Below are 21982 nucleotides of genomic sequence, written 5' to 3' on the forward strand. Positions count from 1 at the left end.
CATTTAAAACCTGCTCAACTAATCATTCTTTCCACATCCTCCGATAGACTGATCATGAAGATGCGTCCCAAAGATATGCGCAAACGGTTGATGGTGAAGTTCAAGGGCGAGGAAGGGCTGGACTATGGTGGTGTGGCCCGCGAGTGGTTGCATCTGTTGTCACGTGAAATGCTCAACCCACAGTACGGTCTGTTCCAGTACAGCCGGGATGACCATTACTTTTTGCAAATCAACCCCGATTCTGGTATGGCCATCGCACAATTACCGTTCATAAACGATGAAAGACGGAAATGTTAATCCAATTGTTTCCTTCCCCTTGCAGGCGTCAATCCGGAGCACCTGTCGTACTTTCACTTTGTTGGCCGCATCCTGGGCATCGCAGTGTTTCACAATCACGTGTTGGACGGTGGCTTCACGCTACCGTTCTACAAGCAGCTGCTGAACAAACCAATCACACTGTCCGATATCGAAGACGTCGATCCGGAGTTGCACCGTAGTTTGACGTGGATTCTGTAAGTAGTATTTCCTAACATCCTATGACAAACATTTTATTAGGCTTACATACGTTATCGTCGCTTTTTTTAAATTAAAATAATAGAAAAGGACTAATGTTTTCGTACACTACATTTTATGCAATTTTTGTGTAATGTTTTTTGTTAACAATATTGAAAAATCTGCGCCTTGATTTACAGTTCAATGAAATTGACAATACTCACCTCGATATTAGATATTAAAGTACAGAACAATAAAAAGGAAAATAGAATTGCTTGAAACCCATTTAATTAGAATGTTGTTTCCATAGAATGTTATTTCTTCATTAATTTGCAAAATTATTCAAATATTGTACGTTTAATGGTTTCTTTTCATTGTTTGTTGTCTAATGTATCGAATTCGTTGATGTATATAACATGTTTTAGAAACAATGACAACAAAGCACAGTAAATGTAATCTATGCCCTTGATTTAACCTTACATTCATAATGAAAAACTTCGTTTACTCGCATCTTATAGTGAGAACAACATATCGGGAGTGATCGACTCGACGTTCAGTGTGGAAAACAACAGCTTCGGCGTGCTGAAGGTGCACGAACTGAAACCGAACGGTGCCTCTATCTCGGTGACCGAGGATAACAAGCGGGAGTACGTGAAGCTGTACGTAAACTATCGGTTTATGCGCGGCATCGAACAACAGTTTTTAGCTCTCTCGAAAGGTATGTAAAAGGTGGTGTGGGAGGATTCGTGAAGTTTAAGTTGTTAACATGCGTTTCCGTTGCTTATCTTATCGTTCAAGGTTTCGGCGAATTGATCCTCAGCCATCTGCTCCGTCCGTTCGACGAGCGAGAGCTAGAGCTGGTGATCAGTGGCATCAGTCAGATCGATGTGACCGATTGGAAGGCAAACACGCGGTTGAAACAATGCACCGCCGACACACCGCAGATCGTATGGTTCTGGCAGGTTGGTATCGGTATTGGAATTTCTTGTCAGCTCGTGTGATTAATATACGTTTTTCAATCTACCTGCAGATCGTTGAGTCCTACTCGCCGGAGATGCGCGCTCAGCTACTACAGTTCGTGACCGGATCGTGCCGGGTGCCATTGCAAGGTTTCCGCGCCCTCCAGGGTTCGACGGGGGCGGTTGGACCGCGCCTTTTCACCATCCATCTGACGGCGGATGTTCCGATACAGAACCTACCGAAGGCGCATACCTGCTTCAACCGGCTTGACCTACCGATGTATGACTCCTACCAGCTAATGTACGACAAGTTGACGCAGGCCGTCGAGGAGACGTGCGGATTCGCCGTAGAGTAGAGTTTGACAACACCGGTGCGGTGCGTTGAGGGCAGTTTTTTGGTTCATGGATTTTTTTCCATTGCACCCCGCCATCACGAGGGAATCCATCCTTCGCGAAACGTGTCAATCGTTTTATGCTGGTGGATCTCCTCGTAGTTGAATTTAAAAAGTGGGAAAAAGGAAATTTTGAATAAGAACTAAAGGAAAAAGTAAGAACTAAGAATTTGTAAGAACGCAAGGAGCGATAAAAGATCAATTTGGTTTTCTGGGGAGAATCGATGCAGAAAAGCCAGAAAGCTTTCACTTGATACGGGTTAGTTCTTGTGAATGGTTTCCTTTATAAAATGTGTCTGTTTATTCCATCGATCGAATCGCATGGATAAACACATGGCATCAACTGTCTGGGGGGAGAGATGGGGATGAGTTTTGCTTTTCACTACGAGCACCCCGAAGAGTTATATGTCTCCAATTTATCTTTCAATGAAATGAATGCAGCGTGTGTGGTATGGCGCATCCCAGATCGAACGAAACGGATTGAATTGTTTTCCTTTCGGCAACAAGCGCGGGGAAAATAGCAAATCGATATCTCTCGGTTCGTATCTAAAGAAAGGAAAATTAATTTACCGTGCAGGTTGTGCCTCCCATATCTGTTAAACTAGCTTAGCTATTGGACAGCTGGGAACAACCACTGGGTTGGCGAAGCTTGGATTATTCTTTTTCCGCCCTCGTCGAGGCTAAAGACAGTTTTTTAAAGTTGCTATTTGATGCTAAGCCAAGCGATGCTTTCAATAATGCAACCAGGTTTGTTTTGTCTAAGTATTCATTTTGATCCCACAAATTCAAACAAACGTGGACTATTTTCTTTTCATATCTTTTGGACTCGACATTACTGTCTTCATCGAGTTGCCCAGGAGTTGCCTGTCTTTTAGGTTTGCTCTGCGTTTTTGCGGGATGTTTCGCGTTGGATCGGGTTTTATTTAAAAATACAAAACACAAAAAAAAAATCCAGAAAATACAATCTATTTGTTGCGGACTATGAACTGATAAAAGAGAATAAAAAAAATCGGAACTAAACATCAGCTAGTAATTCATCGCGAACTAAACTTGTTGCTAAACCAGCAAACCAAAATGTTGCATATGCAGGAAGCTTACGGAGGAGATTGTGAAACAGGAGAAGGAAAAACAGAAATCAACGAAAAACCTAACGTTCGGTTAGGGGGAGATTTTTTTTTCAATCGATAATATAACGAGTGATATAAACATTAAATATACTGCATAAATACTAGTGTTAAGTGTATAGAAAATATATAAAATCGAAATTTAGCGACAGAATGCTCTATGTATAGGAATAAAAAAAGGAAAACAAAACAGATATAAACGTCGTTTTTTACAGCAAACCCTTTGGTCAAAGAAATAAGGTGGAAAATAAAATGGTATTGAAATCGACCGAGTGATGATTTGGCCAGGCCGAGAAAGCAATAAGAGAGAGAGAGGGATTGGCATGGGCTTAATATGAAAGAAAATAAAGAAAAGGAACACGAACGCGTTGCGAAATGTTGTCCAATTATCCACTAGCCAAAATGGAGGAGAATTTTCTCGATCTAACACATTGCGCGGGTCGGTAGCCATTGGGCCAGCCATGGTTTTTAGTTTTGTTTTTCAACGACAATATAACGGAACAGACCCGCGTTACGGCCTGCGAACATAAAGTTACTCCTTCCGGATATCAAATGCATGAAGATGCATACAAACATATCGTGTTATCATCAATTGCGCTTTTACCGTACCGATAAGCGTGTTGTAAATTTGGTTTTTGATTTGCGTAAGCGAGGAACACAGTGAAAATGGCCCATCCGTAGCGACGACGAGGGAGCATAATACAAACAAAACGAAAAAAAAAGAGATTAGAAGTTTAACAACAAATCAAAATACAGTGGAAACGAAAAGCGAAACTCCAACAAAACTTATAGCAATGGAATACCTGTAATATATATAATATGTTAAAACGCAATAGTAGAATGATCGTGCAACGATGTTTGAACTGTTGATAAAATAGACAACAATAAAGCCGACACTAAAGAAATGCACAATAGAGGCCGAGGAAATATAAACGGAGCGGTTAGAAAATTGGCACCAATTGTCTTGCGCTTTGCAGTTCGTTTGCATTTCGTTTCCAAGAGCGCGTTCCTGTGTATAAAGATATAAAAATGTAGACGAACCATTTGATAATGTGTACTCGGCTAGGGTAGAAAACCGCGTATAAGTTTTGGTTTTTGGTTCGTGGATTTAGGACGAATCCTGCATACTAGAGACAACAGTATCGGTCGCTTCGAGTCTCTCGTTATGCTAGTTTGACTGTAGAGAAAATATACTACTCGTGGGGTACATGCTGTAATATATATATAGTCAGGGTCTTATTAGTTAGCGTACGGTATGTTATTTATTAATTCGAGTGCTTTAAAGAAACATTATCAGATCACCCCCTCCACCTGCAGACCACTCGTAGAAAGTACTGTAATCGGATCGCGTACTTCGCATTTAAAGTAAAGGAGCGTTTTTAGGCGAATCAATTGACTCGGAAGTAGTGGACGATTCGGTCAGCCCGTTTAGTGCTGAGAATAATAGACAAATCAAAGAATTTAATCAACAAACGAACGTCGAATGCCTACGGAGCAATTTCTAACGCTAACGTTGAATGTAGAATGTTTTTCTAAACGTCCCAAAACGCCTTTTTGTTACTATCCTAGTGTCAATAGTCTTTCGAATTCTGAAGCTCGGTAATCAAAAGTAGCAAACGGCAAAAAAAATAGCAAAACAAGCCAAACAGAAGATAACCGTCAAATAGATAGTGTTGTATTTCACAAAGTCTCCTGATCATAGAAAAATAATCGGTAGTACACCGAAAGTGTTAATAAAACTTCGTATTTGGGCCACTTGGTAGGGGCATTGTTGATCCCGTTTATATTAATTACTTCCAGGCGGAAAATAAATACAAAATTCGGTAGACCGGAATAAGAAAATTGTTTAGATAATAGTACGATTGGCACGAAGAAAAAGTCTGTTCAATGAGTCAAAATCCGTCGAATTCCCAATGCTGTTCAGTGAAACTTTTGGCTGCGGACCGACCTTTACCTAGGAAGCAAACGCGAAACACAACGCAGTTTGGGCAGTTGTGTAGGAAACCTTTACCTAATTAATGGAAAGTATAATATAGTTAATCAAATGTAGAACCAAGGGCCATGCTACGTGGTTTTAGATAGGTTAGGATTTGGAAACGCCCCGCAAATTGTGGCGGAACGGTTGCTTCCTGGCGCAACGGTGTTCATCTCAACCAGGGTAGGAAGAGATTATTATGCTGTGTATGTGTTTAGAAAGGCCGGCATTTGATGGTCCAAACCCAACAATACTTTCCCGAGAGAGGGGATAAGATCATATCATTTGTGTAACTTGAAGAAATTCAGATGGGGAAAAGAGTGACCTCAATCAAAGTCTTAGGGACCGTGTCAGATTAAGAAACATGACAATAGCGTGGGGGTCACGGCGGGGCGGCAGGGTGAGGGATGTATTATTTGTATAATAAAATTTGTTCAACTTCATTTCATTTAACGATGCGTGATAGTTGTTATGTATTTCGTGTGAAAGAAAATTCCAATAATTATCTTGAAATTGAGAATCGATGAACTTTTGAAGAGTTTCCGTGTATAAACTCTAGACACCCCATAAGGCGGTAATTTTGACCTCTAGGCAATTTCCGTTTTTAATATCTCGAAACGGGTAAATATTCGAAAAAAAAGTCTTATAAAAACCCAAAGCTCCTAGGAGAAAATCCGATTAGTTTTCTGTTCGACCAGTTCCGGTAATCCATTTGAATACGCCCGAACGCTCTAGACTTCGTCATTTTTTCTGACGTGAAGATTCTTCTGATCCGCAAACAGCGCTTTTTAGCATATCTCCCTGTAGAGAATAGAATAGATATGGATCAAAGCGTAAGTAGGAATTAATAAGTAATCACACTTCATCAAATACATATATTATGGGAAGGGTATCCAGAGAGCGTTGGATCATAAATAGAGAGCAAACATAGGTGAGAGAACTGCGGCATGTCCTTGTAGTGAGTAGCTGATACACGAAAAGGAGAAAACATACGAAATCGGGAGAACTGCGACACGCATACAGTAAGAGATCGAGAGAGCAAGGATCGGACCAAGAACGGCACGATCGGGCAGAAGGACTGGTCAGGAGTCAGTTTTTGGACGAACGTTAAGAGGAACGGATTGTGTGTCAAAAATAAAAGTACATATTGTATATTGGAATCATGGCTCGTAATTTCGGCGGTTACGACACTCCCCTTTGGCATTTTTGGGGTTTTCTATGTATCCCTTCACCACTCTGCTAGCTCGGGTCAGAAACGTTTTCATCTTTTATATTTTCCAAAGAAAACAATTAAACTACAAAATAGAGTGCGCTAGAAGGCAAATACGATATATGTAAATATGTTAAAAAAATTGTATAAACTTAACGAAAAATGACGCCATAAATTGGCTTCAACTATGGAAAATTAAAAAATCCACAACTTTTATGATTATTTGTGGCGGCATTTTTCATCATAAAAATGAATTTGTAAAAGAGCAGGCAAAAAGATAAGATTCCAGAGCAAAGCATTCTAGTGTTAACACACTAAGCGCTACGTCGGTCCTGTGGGTCAGACAGTGTTCTTTCCCGTAAGCCGGCGTCGGTCTGCTCGGACTGACAGTGCCCGTTAGGTAGACGGCGTTTTGACGAATCGCTGGCAGAACGGAAAGCAGTGCAATTTGCGCATAGCGCCAAACGTATTAACATACTTTTGAAGTTCGTACTTAAAACAACGGCGTGGGTTCGAATCCCAACCGAGACCGGACCCTCCCCTGTACGAGAGGACTGACTATCCACGTACAACAGGGAAACAAGTCTCGTAAGCCCTTAACGGGTAGGCATGACCAAGGGGTCGTTACGCCAAGAAGAAGAAGAACCTTAAACAACCTAGAGCAAGAGTAATACTTTGAATTACAAGAGAAACATTTTTGGGGCAAATATTCAAAAACACATGGAAATAAACACTCATATGCAGACAGCGTTCGCTAATATTCAATTCAGCTTTACTTATATTTCATTCGTTGAGACTACATTTGTAAGTGTTTAACTATATCGTAAGTTCCGTAATGCTCAGCAATGCAAACCTGCTGGGCTGATAGAATTTGTAGGTCGCGGGATTAATGGAGGGGGTGGGTGGTGGGTTCGATACATCGATACCTTTGTAAAAAATAAAAAGTACGGTTTTGCAGGATTTGTCCGCAGGCGGAAAGTTCTGTCCTACGCACTCTCAGATGAGACATTCCCACTTCTGGTTGTTTTTTTTACTGCCAAGCTTATGGATCTACTAACGCGCTTTTTTATTTATTCTAACTTTTTTCTTCGATTGCTTTCACTTCTCTCTCTCTCTCTCTCTCTCTCTCTCTCTCTCTTTCTCTCTGTATCCCTCATACGTTATCTGCTTATACACGTTTCTCCTTAATCTGTTTTTTTTTTCGATTGCAGTTGTTCGATTCGATTAAATATTACACTACATTAACACATTTAATACATCGACGAGTGAAAGTTGCTGGCGCAGCGCTGTACCAAGGTAGGACCGCAGCCATCCTTCGGCAATGAGTTTTGAATTTGATATAGCCACCTTCAGCATACTATTATAGGGGACAGTTACCAAAAAGTCAAGAACAAAAATCCTTCTTAGTTTCTTATTAGCATTCATTATAATTCTTCCCTTTCGGAGGAAAGAGCTTTCACATATGTTCTAACATAACGTCGTTAACTAAGCTGGATTAATTTGTCTCCCATTGCTGTGTACATGAGCAAAGAAAAAAGGAGTACGGATATGCACAGCGTGACGTAATACGACTTTTGGTTACGCCGCGGTTGGAGATTGTGTTTGAATTAAAAAACTGTGTTCGATATCAAAGAAAAGATGGTAAAATTAATTAAAAACTAATGCTATACCCTAGAATGAGCCATCGGTACATTTGAGTCAAACACTTGGCGACGGCATTATTGCCTCCGCATATTGCCTTGGTGCTGCCGCGTTTCTCTTGCCCTACGCGCAGCCAATTGCCTGGTTGTTGGTTCTCTCTGCTCGACAGTTCCGTTAATTGCTCCGTTTGCTCGGTTCGCTTGATGAAAGGCAGCTATGGTTCGTGCGGTCGGGGCGAATGGGATCAAACCGGTGGCGTACCATCGACGTACGTAGCGACGCCCGTGCTGAGGACGGTGGAAGGTGCAACCGTTCCGGTGGTGGCTGCCGTGGAGACGATCGATTCTATCGGGTTTACGCCGCCACCGCCGTTGCCGTTGACACGCTTCTTACTGCCAATGGTGATGAGAGCGGTTGAAACGGAGGGTGGTGTCTGTGGAGGTGGATGTTGGGTGTGGTGGTGGTGTTGATGGTAGGCATGGTGCGACGGTGGCGGTGTATGGAGGGACGGACCCCCGTGTCCAATGTTCGGCGGATGATGGGTGAAGAGATGCGGTGGCGGATGGGGATGGTGCAGCGGTGGGAGGACGCCGTGGGGTGACGTTGGCCGTTGCGTGGCGAGATGGGTAGGCAGCAGGTGGTGGTGGGGTTGTGGCATCGTCGGAGGATTTCGATAGCCGGGCAGCGGCGTCGGGACGGGGCCGGGCGGGACCGACATCGAGACGGGAGGAACTGGCAGTGGTATGGAAGAGGCCCCGGCCGGACCCATCGTATTCGCGCCAACGAGATGCATCGGTGGTGGGGGACCACCCATCGAGCCTGGTGGAAGGGGCAGCGGCAGAGCGATGCCGTGGAATCCTTCCCGGAAGTCGATCATTCTCACCACGGGAGGGTTGAGGCAACGTGGTTGTTGCAGCTCTGGGGGCGGTGAACCGGGTGGTGGAGGGGGCGCTGGTAAATTCGCAACCTCTGGATCCAGCTCTTCAGCCTCTTGCTCGAGCTCCTGGGGAAGAGATAAGAGCATAAAACAAATGTTTAGAAAAGTGATCGTATTAAGCTCTTTAACAAAATATCTTCCACATTCCAATTCCATTTTTGCTTCTGGAATAATGTTTAAACAATAAATACTTTCACCTCACGCTAACTGTCAAACGCTCGTTGAATCTCAAGCCGGATTTTCAAATTTTCTTCTCGCTTCTTTCTTTGCAAATTTATAAATGATTCCATCATCATCTTGATTTAGAAATTCTATACTAACTATAGATGATGATATAAATGTTTAAACTAGATTTGTACTAACGTATGTTATAGAAACATATTTTAAACTAATTCATAAAAGATAATGAACTCTCTGGTGGCATTAGAAATACGTAATACTATGTAGTTGGCCAATTGATGTGGTCAACCTATATCGACGATAGGCTTTTCCTGATAAAAATTCTCATCGTAATTTTTATGCTTGTTATGTTTTACATGTAAAATGTCCCTGACGAACTTTAACAATCATCTAAAGCTCGGGCCGATGGAATATTCGGCTCAACCGCAAGAGAAAAGTTTCTCTGTAACTTTAAGTTCCGCAAGCTCTACAAAGCAATCGAGGTGATTTCGTGGTAATTCAGTTGGTCGTATAAATTAACTGTGTTGATCTTCTATCTTCCTATCTTACTTGAAGAAAAGTTGCCTTATGATGCTTGAATTTGTTTAGTACTTTAAAGTTGATTTTAAGCGAATCATTACAGGCTATGCTACTTTGTGCCATTTATAAAGAAACATCGTTGTGAACTGTTTAGTATACAGTATGGTTAGCGAATTTAAAATAACATTTCGTACAGTGTTTGGTAAACGTAAATATGTTATATGTTCGATCAAAGATACTATCATTCATTATGAACTGTGTAAGACAAGATCTCCAGTCTCATCCATGGCTTCACATTTTCGAATGTCTTGAAACATCTGATCAGCATAATTTATCGACCATTGCATTTCGTTATTCACAGTACGGCAAACGAAGCGTAATCGCTAGTGTAATAGTGAATTATACTGGTCTCCCGTGTACCATCGATATTCGAGCGGAAGCGTAATATGTTTTTCATGGTGTTTCATAACCAAAATACTTTAAAAGTTGCAGCATTTTCTAAAAAATAAATAACTACAGCATTTAAAAAAAATTCAATTAAAGCACGATCGAATGAACTATTGGCTCGTTTGTTTGCGTTTTGACCAGATTATACATGCGTTTAATCTAACCGTTCCATTCATCACACGTACGGCACTAGATGGACACTGCTAGGACTGCACGATGTGATTTGATTTGCCAAAAATAAATTAATAATACTATTCAATTTTCCGACTGCATGACGGTAATCCTATTCGACCCGTAGTATAACACTTAGAATTCCCACTTACCGGCAGCTTCAGTCGGTCTATCAGACGTTTTTTGCCCGAAATCTTGAGCGTGCGTTGGCGGCGCAACTTTTTCCGCTGCTTCACGGCCTGCTGCTTGTTGGGTGATTTCTCCTTCGCCTCATCGGCGGAGCTGGACGAAACGTCGCCCGGTGCCTTACCGTCGGCGAAGAGGACTGTTTTCTTGACCGCATTTGCACTGGAATGGCACGATAAAAGGCGTATGATGTAGTGTTTTCAAATCGGTGTGGTTTCCCTATTTACTTACCTTCCCACAGCGTTTAGTTGTTTGGCGCCTTTGAGAATACTCTTCTCGTACGAGCGTCCGAGCGACGCGAGCAGATCCGCCTGCTTGATCGTCTCGAACTCTTCGTCCGACGAAGCACTACCACCACCTCCACCACCACTGCTTCCCCCAACGCTACCACCGCTACCTACACCTCCACCGAGCGCATCGACCGTCCCGCCCGAAGAGGTGACCGTTTTGGAGTTCAGCAATCGCTTCATCTCCAACTGCAGCCGTTCCTTCCGTTGCCGCTTGTCCAACCGTTTCTTTTCCCGCTCGGCACGAATCTTTTTCTTTAGCTCCAGCCGTCGGTCGTGCCGTTGCTGAAGCTCCTCGGCGGTGAGAATTTTCGGGGTCACGAGTGCAGACGATGTGGTTGAGTTTTGCATCGCAATGCCGATCGCTGCCGCTTCGGCCGGACTTGCGGTGCTTGTGCCGTTGACGGAACCATCCATGGAGTTGGTGGATGAGGTGAGGTTAGTCGAACCGGGTGCACCGTCGCCACCCGACGCAGCTAGCGGTGCGTTTGAGGGTACGATTTCTAGCACATTGCCAACCTGCTTCACTTGCGACTTGGAGTTAGCCCCATCGGCCCCGGTGCCGGTGGTCAATGGGACTGAGTTTGGTGGGGCGTACGGGAAACGATACATCTCTCCCGGAAGAGGTGGTCGATTATGCGTGACGAATGCCATCGGGTAGCCCTGGTACGGATGACTTCGGGGAGCCCACGATGGTGGAGGGCCACGGCCACTGCCCGGATAGTAAGGGGATGTGGCGGCGTTGGAGTTCGGTGGTAAACCTCGGGCACCATACGAACCGTACGGCGAGCCACCGTACTGCTCCTGACTTGCCGTGTAACCGGCCGGCGGATAGTTGACCGGATGATGGCCACGCTGGAGGTACATGTCATGGGAGGGAGGATACTCGCCGTACGGTGCATGTTGGTGGTGGTGGTGATGGTGTTGCTGCATATGTTGCCCATGCCCATGATGATGCTTTCCGCTCGACTTGCCACCACCATCCACCGTTCCATTCATACCGAGCACGATATTGATCCGATCGTCCAGCGAGATACGTTTCGGGGAGGACTCTTCGCCTCCTCCCTCGGACCCGGCGGTCGCCGCCCCTCCAGAGACGGTGGTCGGATCCAAGTGTTCAGTGGGATGCGGTCCGTAGTAGCCGGTAGCACCGTACCCGGCGAGCTTACGCTTCTGACTCTCCAGTTCCGCATCGCTGATCGTCGAGTCGGCCAGACTCTTCTTGTACCCGGTGACGGGCGAGTGGACGTTCGGTGAGGCACCCGTGCTCGTGATGATGTCGATCTGATTCTCCCCATGGAGCGTCATGGGTGGTGCGTCCTTGGGCGAGGGTGGACGACGGCCACCATATGGAGAGCGCGATCGGCCGCGCGCCGACCATTCGCGATCGACCGAGTAACGACGACGGGAACGACTCGCCGCAGTCCGCCGATTATCACCGCCTCGCGGACTCGGAGGACGACGCTGCGGTGGGCTAAGGCTGTGGTAGCGCGAGCGTGACCTCGACCGCGACTTCGACGTGGACCGTCGCGTTCGGTTGCGAGGGCTACGGGTTCGACGATGTGGACTACGGGAACCGCGCCGCTGAGCGGATCGTTCCTTGCGCTTATCTGGCGAAGATCGGTCTTTCCGCGAGGATCGCTTTTCACGATCACGCGACCTCCGCTTCGGACTGCTCGCTCCCGATGAGTGATGATCACCCGATCGTCGGTTGTGCGACTCCGATCGCTTGCGATCCTGACGGTCGCGGGAACGCTTTTGCCTCTGGCGGCTGGACTTACCGTCGGTCGAGCGGGATCGGTCTTTAGTTGACTTTTGATCCTGCTCGCTTGGCGGACGCTCAGTTCCCTCGGCTGGTGGAACGGTGCCTTCTTCCTCGTCCTGTCCGAGCAACGCCGATGCTCCACCGCCCGGTAACATCCTGGTTTTCGAAGGAAGCTTCAGTTTGATCGGTGTTTCCCGATCCAGCTCGAGCGGTTTGATGGAGGAGGCCAACGATTCAGTACTTTCGCTAGCCACAGAATCGTCGCGTATGCTGTAGATCTTGGTGGGAGTTTGCTGAGTCGGTGGGACGCTACCCGAGGGCGGTGTGGGTACCTTCGGCAGCAAGTACTCCGGTATGACCAACGTTGGACGGTGCGGTGGAGTTGCTGGCTCCTTCGCTTCGGAGTTATCGTGATCTGCTCCCGCAGCGGCGCTTTTACGGTTTTGCTTCGGCTGCTCATCCTCGGACTCTTCCGTGCTGCTTTGATCTTCCGAATCCGAAGAACTCGAACTTGAAGAGCTAGACGAACCGGACGAGCTCGATGAGTCCGAGCTCGAGTCGGAAGAGGACGAGCTAGAACTGCTGGACGAACTGGAGCGTTTCTTTTTTCCCTTAGCTCGACTGGACGCACGGTCTCGCTCGGTTGCATCGCCCGCGGAAGTTTGTGCAAGTGACTGCATGAAGCTTTTATACTCGTCCGCCAACTTCTCCGTAAACAGAGCTCCTCCCCCTCCACCTCGGCCTCCTTGTTGCACGGAAGGGGCATTTCGGTCGGTTCGCTTCAGCTTTTCCGCTTCGTCTAGCTTCGACTTGAACGATTTGAGCTGGTTCTGTACATTCAGCAGGTCGTCCAACGGAATGATCTCCTCGTGCATGCTGCGCGGCTTTAGGTGGGCCCGTTTGTCCTCGCCACTTAGCACAGGAACTGGTGCCCCCCCGTTCGGGACGTTTTCAGGAGGAGGTGTATCGGGTTTGTGGTTCGCCTTCGGAGTTCCCACACCTTCCACTACTGGTGATGGACCGTCAAGGGTTTGCTTGGGCGGGCTAGTGCTTAGCGTTTCCTCGTTCCCTTCCGTTTCCCAGTTTGCCGCGTAATCGTCCGTGTCAGGGGACTCGCTTCCGTCTCGCCCGGAACGGGCAACCTCTTCCGGGACCTCCTCATCTTCCTCGTCCTCTTCGCACGACTCCGGTTGTTCGGGTGAAGCGAGCAGTTCGGGGTCCAGCATCATCTGACCGCTAGAAAGATCGTCCAGGAAGGAGCAGCTAAATTTCGGTTTAATCGCAGGTCGACATGCCGCTTCCTTCTTTACCACTATGGGTTTGTCGTGTTCTAGTGGCGCCTGCTCCTCGTCCTCCTCCGTCAGAGGTTCTTTTTTAACGATGCTGCAATCTATTTTCACCTCACCGAGAATCGTCTTCTCCTCCGGACAATCGCGCTCGTCCACTTTCTCCAGTTTTATATGTCGCACGAGCAACTCTTCCTCTTCACATTCCCGCATCGGTGGTGTTCCTTCCATTTTGGCGTTGTTCACTTGCTTCCTATCTGGAGTTGTCTGCGAACGCTCCGTAGTATCGTCAGACTTCCGTTCAACATCACTGTTCACGTCCGATGAGTGTTCCCCGTCACTGCCATCGTACTCCTGCATGGCCGCAATGGCCGGCGTAATGGGCCGTACCTTTTTTACCGGTGATCGTTCCACACTGTGCTCCCGTTCGCTCGGTTCGGTCCAATCACGCCAGCTGATCGTTGGCAGTGTCTTGGTGTATCGCATCGAAGAGAGTGTTCCACCGGGTTTGCGCACGGGACCCGCCTTCTTCCAAAACGGTGAACCACGGCGGGACTGGTGGAAGTCCTGAAAGCGTCCCCGCTGATACTGATGGTAACCGCGACGGCCAGGAAAGTTGAAACCGCGCGTAAAATGTGGCGGTCCCGGATGCACCGGCCACTCTCGGGAACCCGCTCGCCGGGGATACGAATCACGCGCCGGACTACTGCTGCTGCGACGGTCTCGTCGCACACTTTCCTGCCGCCTACTGCGGCTACGGCTGTTGGAGCGAGAATCGCGTTCGCGATTTTGTGGCACGTCACGCTCTTCGTCGTTGATCTCTTCTTTCGAGTGAGATCGCCTACTTTTCGACTTTTTCTTCTTGGCTCCATCGCTCCTACGTTTGCTTTCCTTGTGGGGGTTCTTGCTCGCGCCGTCTTCCGTGGGTTGCTTTGACCGTGCGGGAGAAGTTTTACCCACCGATGTAGACTCTTTGGAGCGACTGCGCGATTTTCGCCGATGATTACTTCGATTACGGTGATGACGTTCCTTCCCGTTGTCCCGATCCTGGGAAGAGGTTCTTTTCTTTTCACTGTTCTTCGAAGACCCCTTAGGTTCTGTATCCGATTTATTGGGTTCTGAAATATACGAAAGGAAAGACAAACCAAAATGGTGTAATAATAAATGTAAATGTTTAAAGGTTGACTAGAATTCTTCATATGCCATTACACATAAAGCGACCATTTCGCTAGGAAATGGTTCACTCCTCATTCGCACTTGTGTTGCTTTTTTTGCAGTGTATATCAAGGCCTCAAACATGGCGTTTCAACACAGTATGGACGCTGGCACTCTTAAGACGGGTTTCGTTTACTCTTTTCCCGTTTCGTCGGATCATGCATTTTTTGTACTCACTTTCGTTCGACGATAACTCCTTTGACGACTGACGATGAGCTGTTGAATCATCTGATTTCTTTCCCCTTTTACCCCCTTCATCCTTGGATTTTCGCACACTTTTTTCCTTGTCTTTGCTGCGAACATCTGCCGGCCCAGTGTTGCTTGACGTATCTGCAAGTGCTGGTTTCGCCACCGCTGGCGGTGACATTTGGCGTTCCTCATGCTCACTTCCGGCCATCAGCGGCGAATGGAACTTGCTGAGCTGCTCGGGTAGTAAATCATCTGCCAACGGAAGCGGTGGTGTGCAGGAAGCTTCCCGTTCGGCATCCATTGTTTTTGCTCCGAGCGTTTGTTGGGAGATGCTATGATCTAAAAGACTCACTCCAAGCACTCGAGCTAGCTGCGCCCAAGTATCTTGAGCAGAGGAAATTTGCTTGTCTAGTTACGGCTACGATTCCATGAAGACGGCTGGCTTTCTGTCAATTTGTTCTGCTCCCAGGTAAACTCTATGCAGACTCTGCCTTTGCTGCAAATGCGGCGTTGCTGGTACCGAATGGTCGGACACTATTCCGCTCGATGACTAGGCTACGAGCAGCGTTTGTGGCCGACGATGAGTCGGCACGGCACGGCCAGCGCAAGCACCAGCAGAATCAATGCGGTTGCGGATGAAGTTTCGTTGCTATCTGCTTTCATCACCTTTCACCAGCTGCACCTGCAAATAATTACACTCACGAGCGGGCTCATTTGGCCTACCGTACGGTCGGTATACGGCACGGGAAATCGTCGTCAACCCACTTTGAGTCTGCAAAGATCAACCTTTTTTTCGCGCAGAGGCTCGACGGATAAAGCTTATGAACTCGCTAAATTGCCGCCCGTGCCTCAAAATCCGTCAACCCCTCTTTTGGTGTTTATGGTAGTGACAAGAGTTCTAGTGTTGGCAGAATCGGGATTCGGAAGATTCGAAGATTCGATCCCTTGACGGATTCTAAAGGATTGGACTCCATTTGATGGATTCGGATCAGACTAGGGATTCTAATCAGATTCGATTTGTTTGGTACTCGATTTGATTCGATTCTGACTTAATCCGAATCTATTTGAATTTGAAGATACTCAAGTCACACACGAGGTGAGCCGAATAAGTTACGCAACGAGACGATGTGGAGGCAATGTAATTGATTTTCGTTCACTCGAATCGAACGCTGAATTAATGATTTGGAGATTTGTTTTACGTGGGGAAAAACGATTTACCGATTGTAATTTGGTAGGGATTCAGATTTGCATATACTTTTCCGTTTTCTCGCTGTCCCATACAAAAGATAAACATCACTTAATAAAACAAAAAAACGAAAAAATGGCTGGCCGTATCAAGATCTTTTCGACGATCCTTAAAGAGGCGAAAGAAACCACACGGCCCAAAGCCTCTATAAACTATACTTACAAACTTACTTCTCGACGATCCAAAACGACGCCGCTAACGCGTCGAAACGATGCACGGAAACGAAACGACGTGGCTAGCCATTTTTTCGATTTTTTCCAAAGTGTTGTTTTCCTTTTGTATAAAACAGCGACGAGAAAACTGACAAGTACCGTCTAGAAATTGCGATACCCTCAATTGATTTGTTTACAGCGCCTCGCGATTGTTTGCCGCTAAGGAGTCGGATTTAAGGATTTGAGTCCTTGTGCGTAATCGATTTTCCATCGCTAGTACGAAGCTGACAGCGAGCAAGCCCACGGTTACTATAGCTAAGCTAATTGCGTGAATTTAGCTTTGGTAGAAGCACCTGGGTGGAAAATGAAATATTTCGAATTACAATCGTCGGTTCGCTGAAAGAACGGCAGTCAAGAGAATGCAGAGTCCCGCGGGTTCCCTCAAAAACTCCTTAACACCAACAAAAACCTTCCCCCGCTAGATATTTTTTGACAGTTTCCCTCAAAACTCCTCAGACCGAGGCCGGCTGAAACAAAATTAGGGGTGTCCATGGCGAGGGGTGCCCATGGAGGATCCGACCTTGTTGGTCATGCCTGCCCCTTTGAGGGCTTACGAGACTTTTTACCCTATGTGTACGTGGATAGTCAGTCCTCTCGTACAGGGGAGGGTCCGGTCTCGGTTGGGATGCGAACCCACGTCGAGGTGGTGAGCCTCGGCGCTCATGGGCCGATTTTCTAACCGGCGCAACCGCTTGGCTGTCGCGGAACCCATGGTTCGATGTCACTGGTGTGGGATCGAATATCGAGTCTGCCATCCTTACGAACGGCTGACCACCGATCTATAATATACCGTCTTTTGGTCGCAGAAACTCTCTTCGGAGAGAGGTATTGTCTCATTAGGGGATGCCGTGCCAAGTAAAAAAATGACATCTGTGAAATGACTTTAAAGTTTTTATTTTATTTTATGTTAACTTTCCACCCATGTGTTTGTTTTTAAAGACACTGGTAAACAAACGCTACGCTGCGGAAGACGGTTCGAATTCCAATCAAAATCTTCCCTTATAATAGACGGTGTTTTATTTTGGCAGACCAGTTCAGTAAAATAATGTATAAAAAGTTGATTGCTGTGTTACTTATTTTCTAGCAGAATTTTGAATGATATTCATTTCCTCGCATTGAGAGAGTACAAATTACTTGTCGAAATTGTCATTAGTTGAAGTAACTTTCTTTTCACTCGAGCTCAGATCCAAGTTAGTCACATTAAAATAAAGGAAGATAATATTCATTATCTCAGCCGTCACCTAGGCATCTCTCGTACAGCAAAGATGAATGAAATACTAATTAAAATATTGAAATGAGTTTTTCGAAGCGAATCCTGGTGCAACTTGTGCCAGGATCGGAAGCCGTCACTACCGGTTGGTCCCTTTCACGACCGAGTGAGCGTATGCGAGTAAACGAGACCGGAAGAATCAGCTGTTGGAGACAAGAAATAAAAATTAAAACCACACCACGAAAAGTACGGGAGGCAACGAGTGAACGGTGGGGTCTCTAATTACCTGAAATGATTAATATGGCGCTGCGACTTTTTTCGGAAGGCAGAGGAAAAACCTGCTGCCAACTTTGCATTGACCGACTTAAGTTTTCCTGCTCAAAGAAGAATGCAGAAAAGGCGCACGGGAAAGGGGAATACTGGATGAGACGAGGATCAATTAGATAAGGTTTGGCACGAGCTTGAGTAGTTTTCACAAAAGGGCAAAATGTGTCAAAGTCATGTTCCTGGTGAAGAAAAGAAAATTCTTTATTTTTGTATCATTTCTTGGAAATTGACCAGCATTTCCAAACGGTACACTGCTACAGTGGTACCGATTACTTCTGTCCGTACCAATTTCAACTGAAAAACCAACAGACTAGCGAAACTTATAAATTTTATTCAAATAAGACCCTTTTTACCTGCTTTGTTGGTGCATCGATGTGGAAAATGTGCAGTGACATTCGGCAGGTGAGTCGCAACCACGTGCTGCCGTTACAATTTATTCAATTTTTCAAAACGTCATTCGATTGGAACACAAGGTTTGGCAGCAGTTTTATGGTCACTGGACAGTGTTCGGCAGTGCTTGCAATCTTCGGCATCAACATGAGCTTTCATTCCCATAAATAGTGAAAGAATTGAGGAATTATGTGACTTGAGTACAGATGTAGAGCGCGGTTTCGTTTACGGATGGATTCATCGTGTTCGAAACGAAATGTTTGCCCTTATGCACATCAAAATGAGATACATAAACCTGTTTTTTATAATAAAAATGAAACAATATTGCTCCGCAATTGCCCGAAAAATTTAAAAAATATGTATCTTAGAATGAAATGAATTATCAACAAGACCATTTATTATTATCGTTCATTATAAAAATGGAAAGAACAAATCATTTCAAAATCGTTTAATTCACCGAACAATATAAGAAAAAATGCACCGGATTCCACAGCAAGGTCCGGAATTTAGTTTTCTTAGACCAAAATTTATAAATTTCTTGCTTAAATTTCTTGCATAAACCTTAAATTGAAGTTTCATAGCTAGTAAGGTCTTTTAAACGAAGGTAGCAATGGTCGGTCCATTGGTTCGGCTATGAAACTAAATAGTTTCATTTTATTGATCGTTTTAGGGGAAGTTATGAAGAAACAGTAGAGTGCACCTACGGGACGGACAGAATTATTATAAAGCAGTGAACATAAATGCAGGTGCACTTGTTGTTTCTGATGTGGTGATGGAGAGTCTTCGAACCGTAAGTTTCACATTCCACAAATTAAATTGTATAGGATTTGGATTCAAAGTAAAATTGAAAGCTGATAATTTTTATTATAACTTACACAAGTATTTCATAACAATGAATTACAGTTTTTCGATAGTATGTCGTTATTTAAAAAAATAATAGTTTTTTGTGTTACCAGACCTTTTGAAAATTACTCAAAATAAAACTATAATACCGTCGTTGTAATGCATTGTGAAACCTAATCTAAGATCCGGATCTAATTATGAGCGCATGGGCCGCAGTGAGCCCCGGGTTGAAAACCTAAGATCGTAAAAGAAACCACCGACATTATTTATCTCTTATATATCTCGCTTTTTTATTTTTCAGTTATGTTTTTATGGCGACAAAGGGCATTCAGCTAGACAGCGTAAAATATATTTTCGTTTTCGTTTCAGTCTAATTTTCTATTTTACTCAAAGTGCATTCGTGTATGTCGTTACTCATGCAAATTATTTACAAAATTTTAATAAGTACAGAGTGGCTTCAAATGCAGAAACAATTTGCACGTTACGTAAAACATTAACATCTATTGTAGAATTTAATTTGTTAAACGAAGTAAAAAAGAATGAAATTATTGGAGGAAAGTATTAAACAGAGTAGTTTTCATTACAAACATCATGCAATCATGCCTGTTTCGGGTTTGGATTTAAAAACCATAATAACCAGCAGGGAAATAGTTAATTGTATAGATTGGTGAAGTGAATATGTCATAATTTTAAAACTAAATACAATAACATGCAAATAGTTTAAAATGAAATGTGAATAACCTAGGGTAAGTGCACCCATAGTGGAGCTAGTACCAATAGTGGTTGTAGTAGAATAAAACCCTAGCTCTACGCAGATATATATACAATGGAGTTATTTGTTCTTCTATGAAATGTTCTTTGATCTTCTGCGGAGTGTTAAAAAGATGAACCATCTCATTCCGTAATATATAAGCTCCAAAATTCATAGTTTCTAAACAGGTTGTACCAACATGCTGCATTCCTTAAGAATCTATAACGAATGTCATGATTTCCTTAAGGCTATAAATCACTACAAAATCATTAAAACCATATGATTTCGCTACTTACATACTCCAATATAATTGATTTATACGAACTTAGTTCATTTTAGCATAATTTTATTATATTTTCATAGTTTTTACTATAGTGCCACTATAGGCACAAAAACCCAAGTTGTTCCTATAGTAGCCATAGATTTTTTTACAAGTATATTTTAGTTTTATTCCGGTTTTGGTCAATATAATCAGGTAAATTTAGTGATTGGGGGTGCCCATGGCGCAGCGGTAGCGCGAGGAAACACCACACCACAGGTGTGGGATCGAATCTGGAGTCTGGCACCCTCCGGTATTACGAACGGCTGACCACCGATCTATAATATACCGTCTTTCGGTCACACAAACTCTCTTCGGAGAGAGGCCTTGTCCCACTAGGGGATGTCGTGCCACATAAAAAAAAAAAAAAAATTTAGTGATTTTATTCTGTTTCTACAAACTAAACAAAGCTGAACTGGAGAGAAGGCTCAGCAGAAGAAGCAGAGGAAAGAAAGAAGAAAGCGGGCGATGGATACGCTATAAAGCACATACTATAGTTTTAGCTGCAATATTCAGAGCATTTTTTATGAATTAAAATTGGACATATTTCGGTAAAACAATACAGTCTTTTCAATGACAACGCATTGGTCAAGGAGTATTTTACCGTTCTGTTTGAAATATGCTTCAAAAATAAGTTATAGTCAAAATATATTCAAGTTTTTCGTACTACCACCACTATAGGAACACGATACCACAACTATAGGAACCATACCACCATAATAGGAGCAATCGACTAGGAAGAAAAATACGCTTTTTTTCGTGTATTTTGTATGGTTTACGGTGAAAATAGATGGTTTTCAGAAGAAAAGTCGTGTTTCGACCATAATTGATTTAAATATGTAGAATATTGTGTTCTTAACACTCATAAATTACACCTATTTGGTATTTACAGGGACTAAGTGCACCACTATTGGTACAGTTACCCTACCTCATCATGAATTTATAGAATATTTGGAAATCGATATATACTTCATAACAGAATAATATAACAGAATACTTTGAAGAATTTATTTATTTGGAGGAAAGGAAATGTATTTAGTCTGCCTAATATATTTTGGTAGGAATTCAATGAATTCGCCCAGGAATACCGGTTGTACGAACTATTATTTAGCCATATGTTTTGGAACGGAAATGGCTGCAACTAATACGCTTTCGGCACTGCTGGTTGATAGTAGCAATTACGGACAGATGAGAACAACCCTTCCCATCCCTTCAAACAGGATGTTAACAGTTCATTGATTCCATCGCACGAATGACAGCTTGCCCATTACGTGCCGGGCGCGCCGGATTGTATCCTTTTTGGTGCCAAAACAACCTTTTCGGTGTCCCCAAAGCTCCCAAAGGTTGACATAGCGGTCGTTTCCGAATACCCAGTCGGTCGGTGTGGAGGCAGATCCGGTTGACCACTGCGCCGATGTTTGTTGGACGACAAAAGATTGGAAACACTAAATTAAGATACTTTATTTTCGATTGCGGTTTTGATAATTGAATCGAACCAGTTTCGGGATGTCCGTTGTCGGTTTAGGATATGCACAGGGGAAGGGATCGGAGATTTCCAGCGGCTAGCATACGCAGTGGACGGGACGGAACAAATTGGTCGGAAAATTAGGTGGGAAAAGCCGGACTCCATTTCAGGTGGGTGCCAGCGTTGCTCAGCCAGCCACCTCAATGAGAAAATCTTTCGCCTTCGAAGAGTACAGCAGATTTTC

The 21982-nt window shown here is 44.5% G+C and overlaps 2 protein-coding genes across 12 annotated transcripts in view; one reads left to right on the top strand and one right to left on the bottom strand.

The window, feature by feature from the left end:
• LOC131258682 (E3 ubiquitin-protein ligase Smurf1) overlaps window positions 1-2593 on the top strand; it is a 31915-nt gene extending 29322 nt beyond the window's left edge. For all 11 annotated transcript variants that reach the window (XM_058260043.1, XM_058260041.1, XM_058260044.1 and 8 more), the window contains 5 exons: window positions 48-244; window positions 323-512; window positions 1011-1210; window positions 1291-1454; window positions 1523-2593. In XM_058260043.1, coding sequence (XP_058116026.1) covers window positions 48-244; window positions 323-512; window positions 1011-1210; window positions 1291-1454; window positions 1523-1807 — 1036 coding nt within the window. In that variant the 3' untranslated portion in view covers window positions 1808-2593. The remainder of the gene's footprint in view (window positions 1-47; window positions 245-322; window positions 513-1010; window positions 1211-1290; window positions 1455-1522) is intronic.
• A 4528-nt stretch (window positions 2594-7121) lies between these two features.
• Window positions 7122-15843, bottom strand: LOC131258681 (uncharacterized). The gene is made up of 4 exons (XM_058260038.1): window positions 14964-15843; window positions 10465-14689; window positions 10200-10395; window positions 7122-8796 (listed from the first exon to the last, which is right to left on the bottom strand). Exons 1-4 carry the CDS (start codon window positions 15274-15276, stop codon window positions 8038-8040), a joined length of 5493 nt encoding a protein of 1830 aa, XP_058116021.1. The 5' UTR covers window positions 15277-15843; the 3' UTR covers window positions 7122-8037.
• Window positions 15844-21982: the final 6139 nt, after the last annotated feature.

The sequence above is a fragment of the Anopheles coustani genome, chromosome 3 (genome assembly GCF_943734705.1).
Source record: "Anopheles coustani chromosome 3, idAnoCousDA_361_x.2, whole genome shotgun sequence".
Classification (NCBI taxonomy): domain Eukaryota; kingdom Metazoa; phylum Arthropoda; class Insecta; order Diptera; family Culicidae; genus Anopheles; species Anopheles coustani.

Bases quoted from the DNA above. Each gene is read 5' to 3' on its own strand.
- LOC131258681 (XM_058260038.1), bottom strand. From the start codon at position 15,276: ATGGATGCCGAACGGGAAGCTTCCTGCACACCACCGCTTCCGTTGGCA. The intron at 10,396-10,464 runs GTAAGTAAATAG...GTGCCATTCCAG, and splicing joins CAACTAAACGCTGTGGGAAG to TGCAAATGCGGTCAAGAAAA. The intron at 8,797-10,199 runs GTAAGTGGGAAT...TCTCTTCCCCAG, and splicing joins TAGACCGACTGAAGCTGCCG to GAGCTCGAGCAAGAGGCTGA.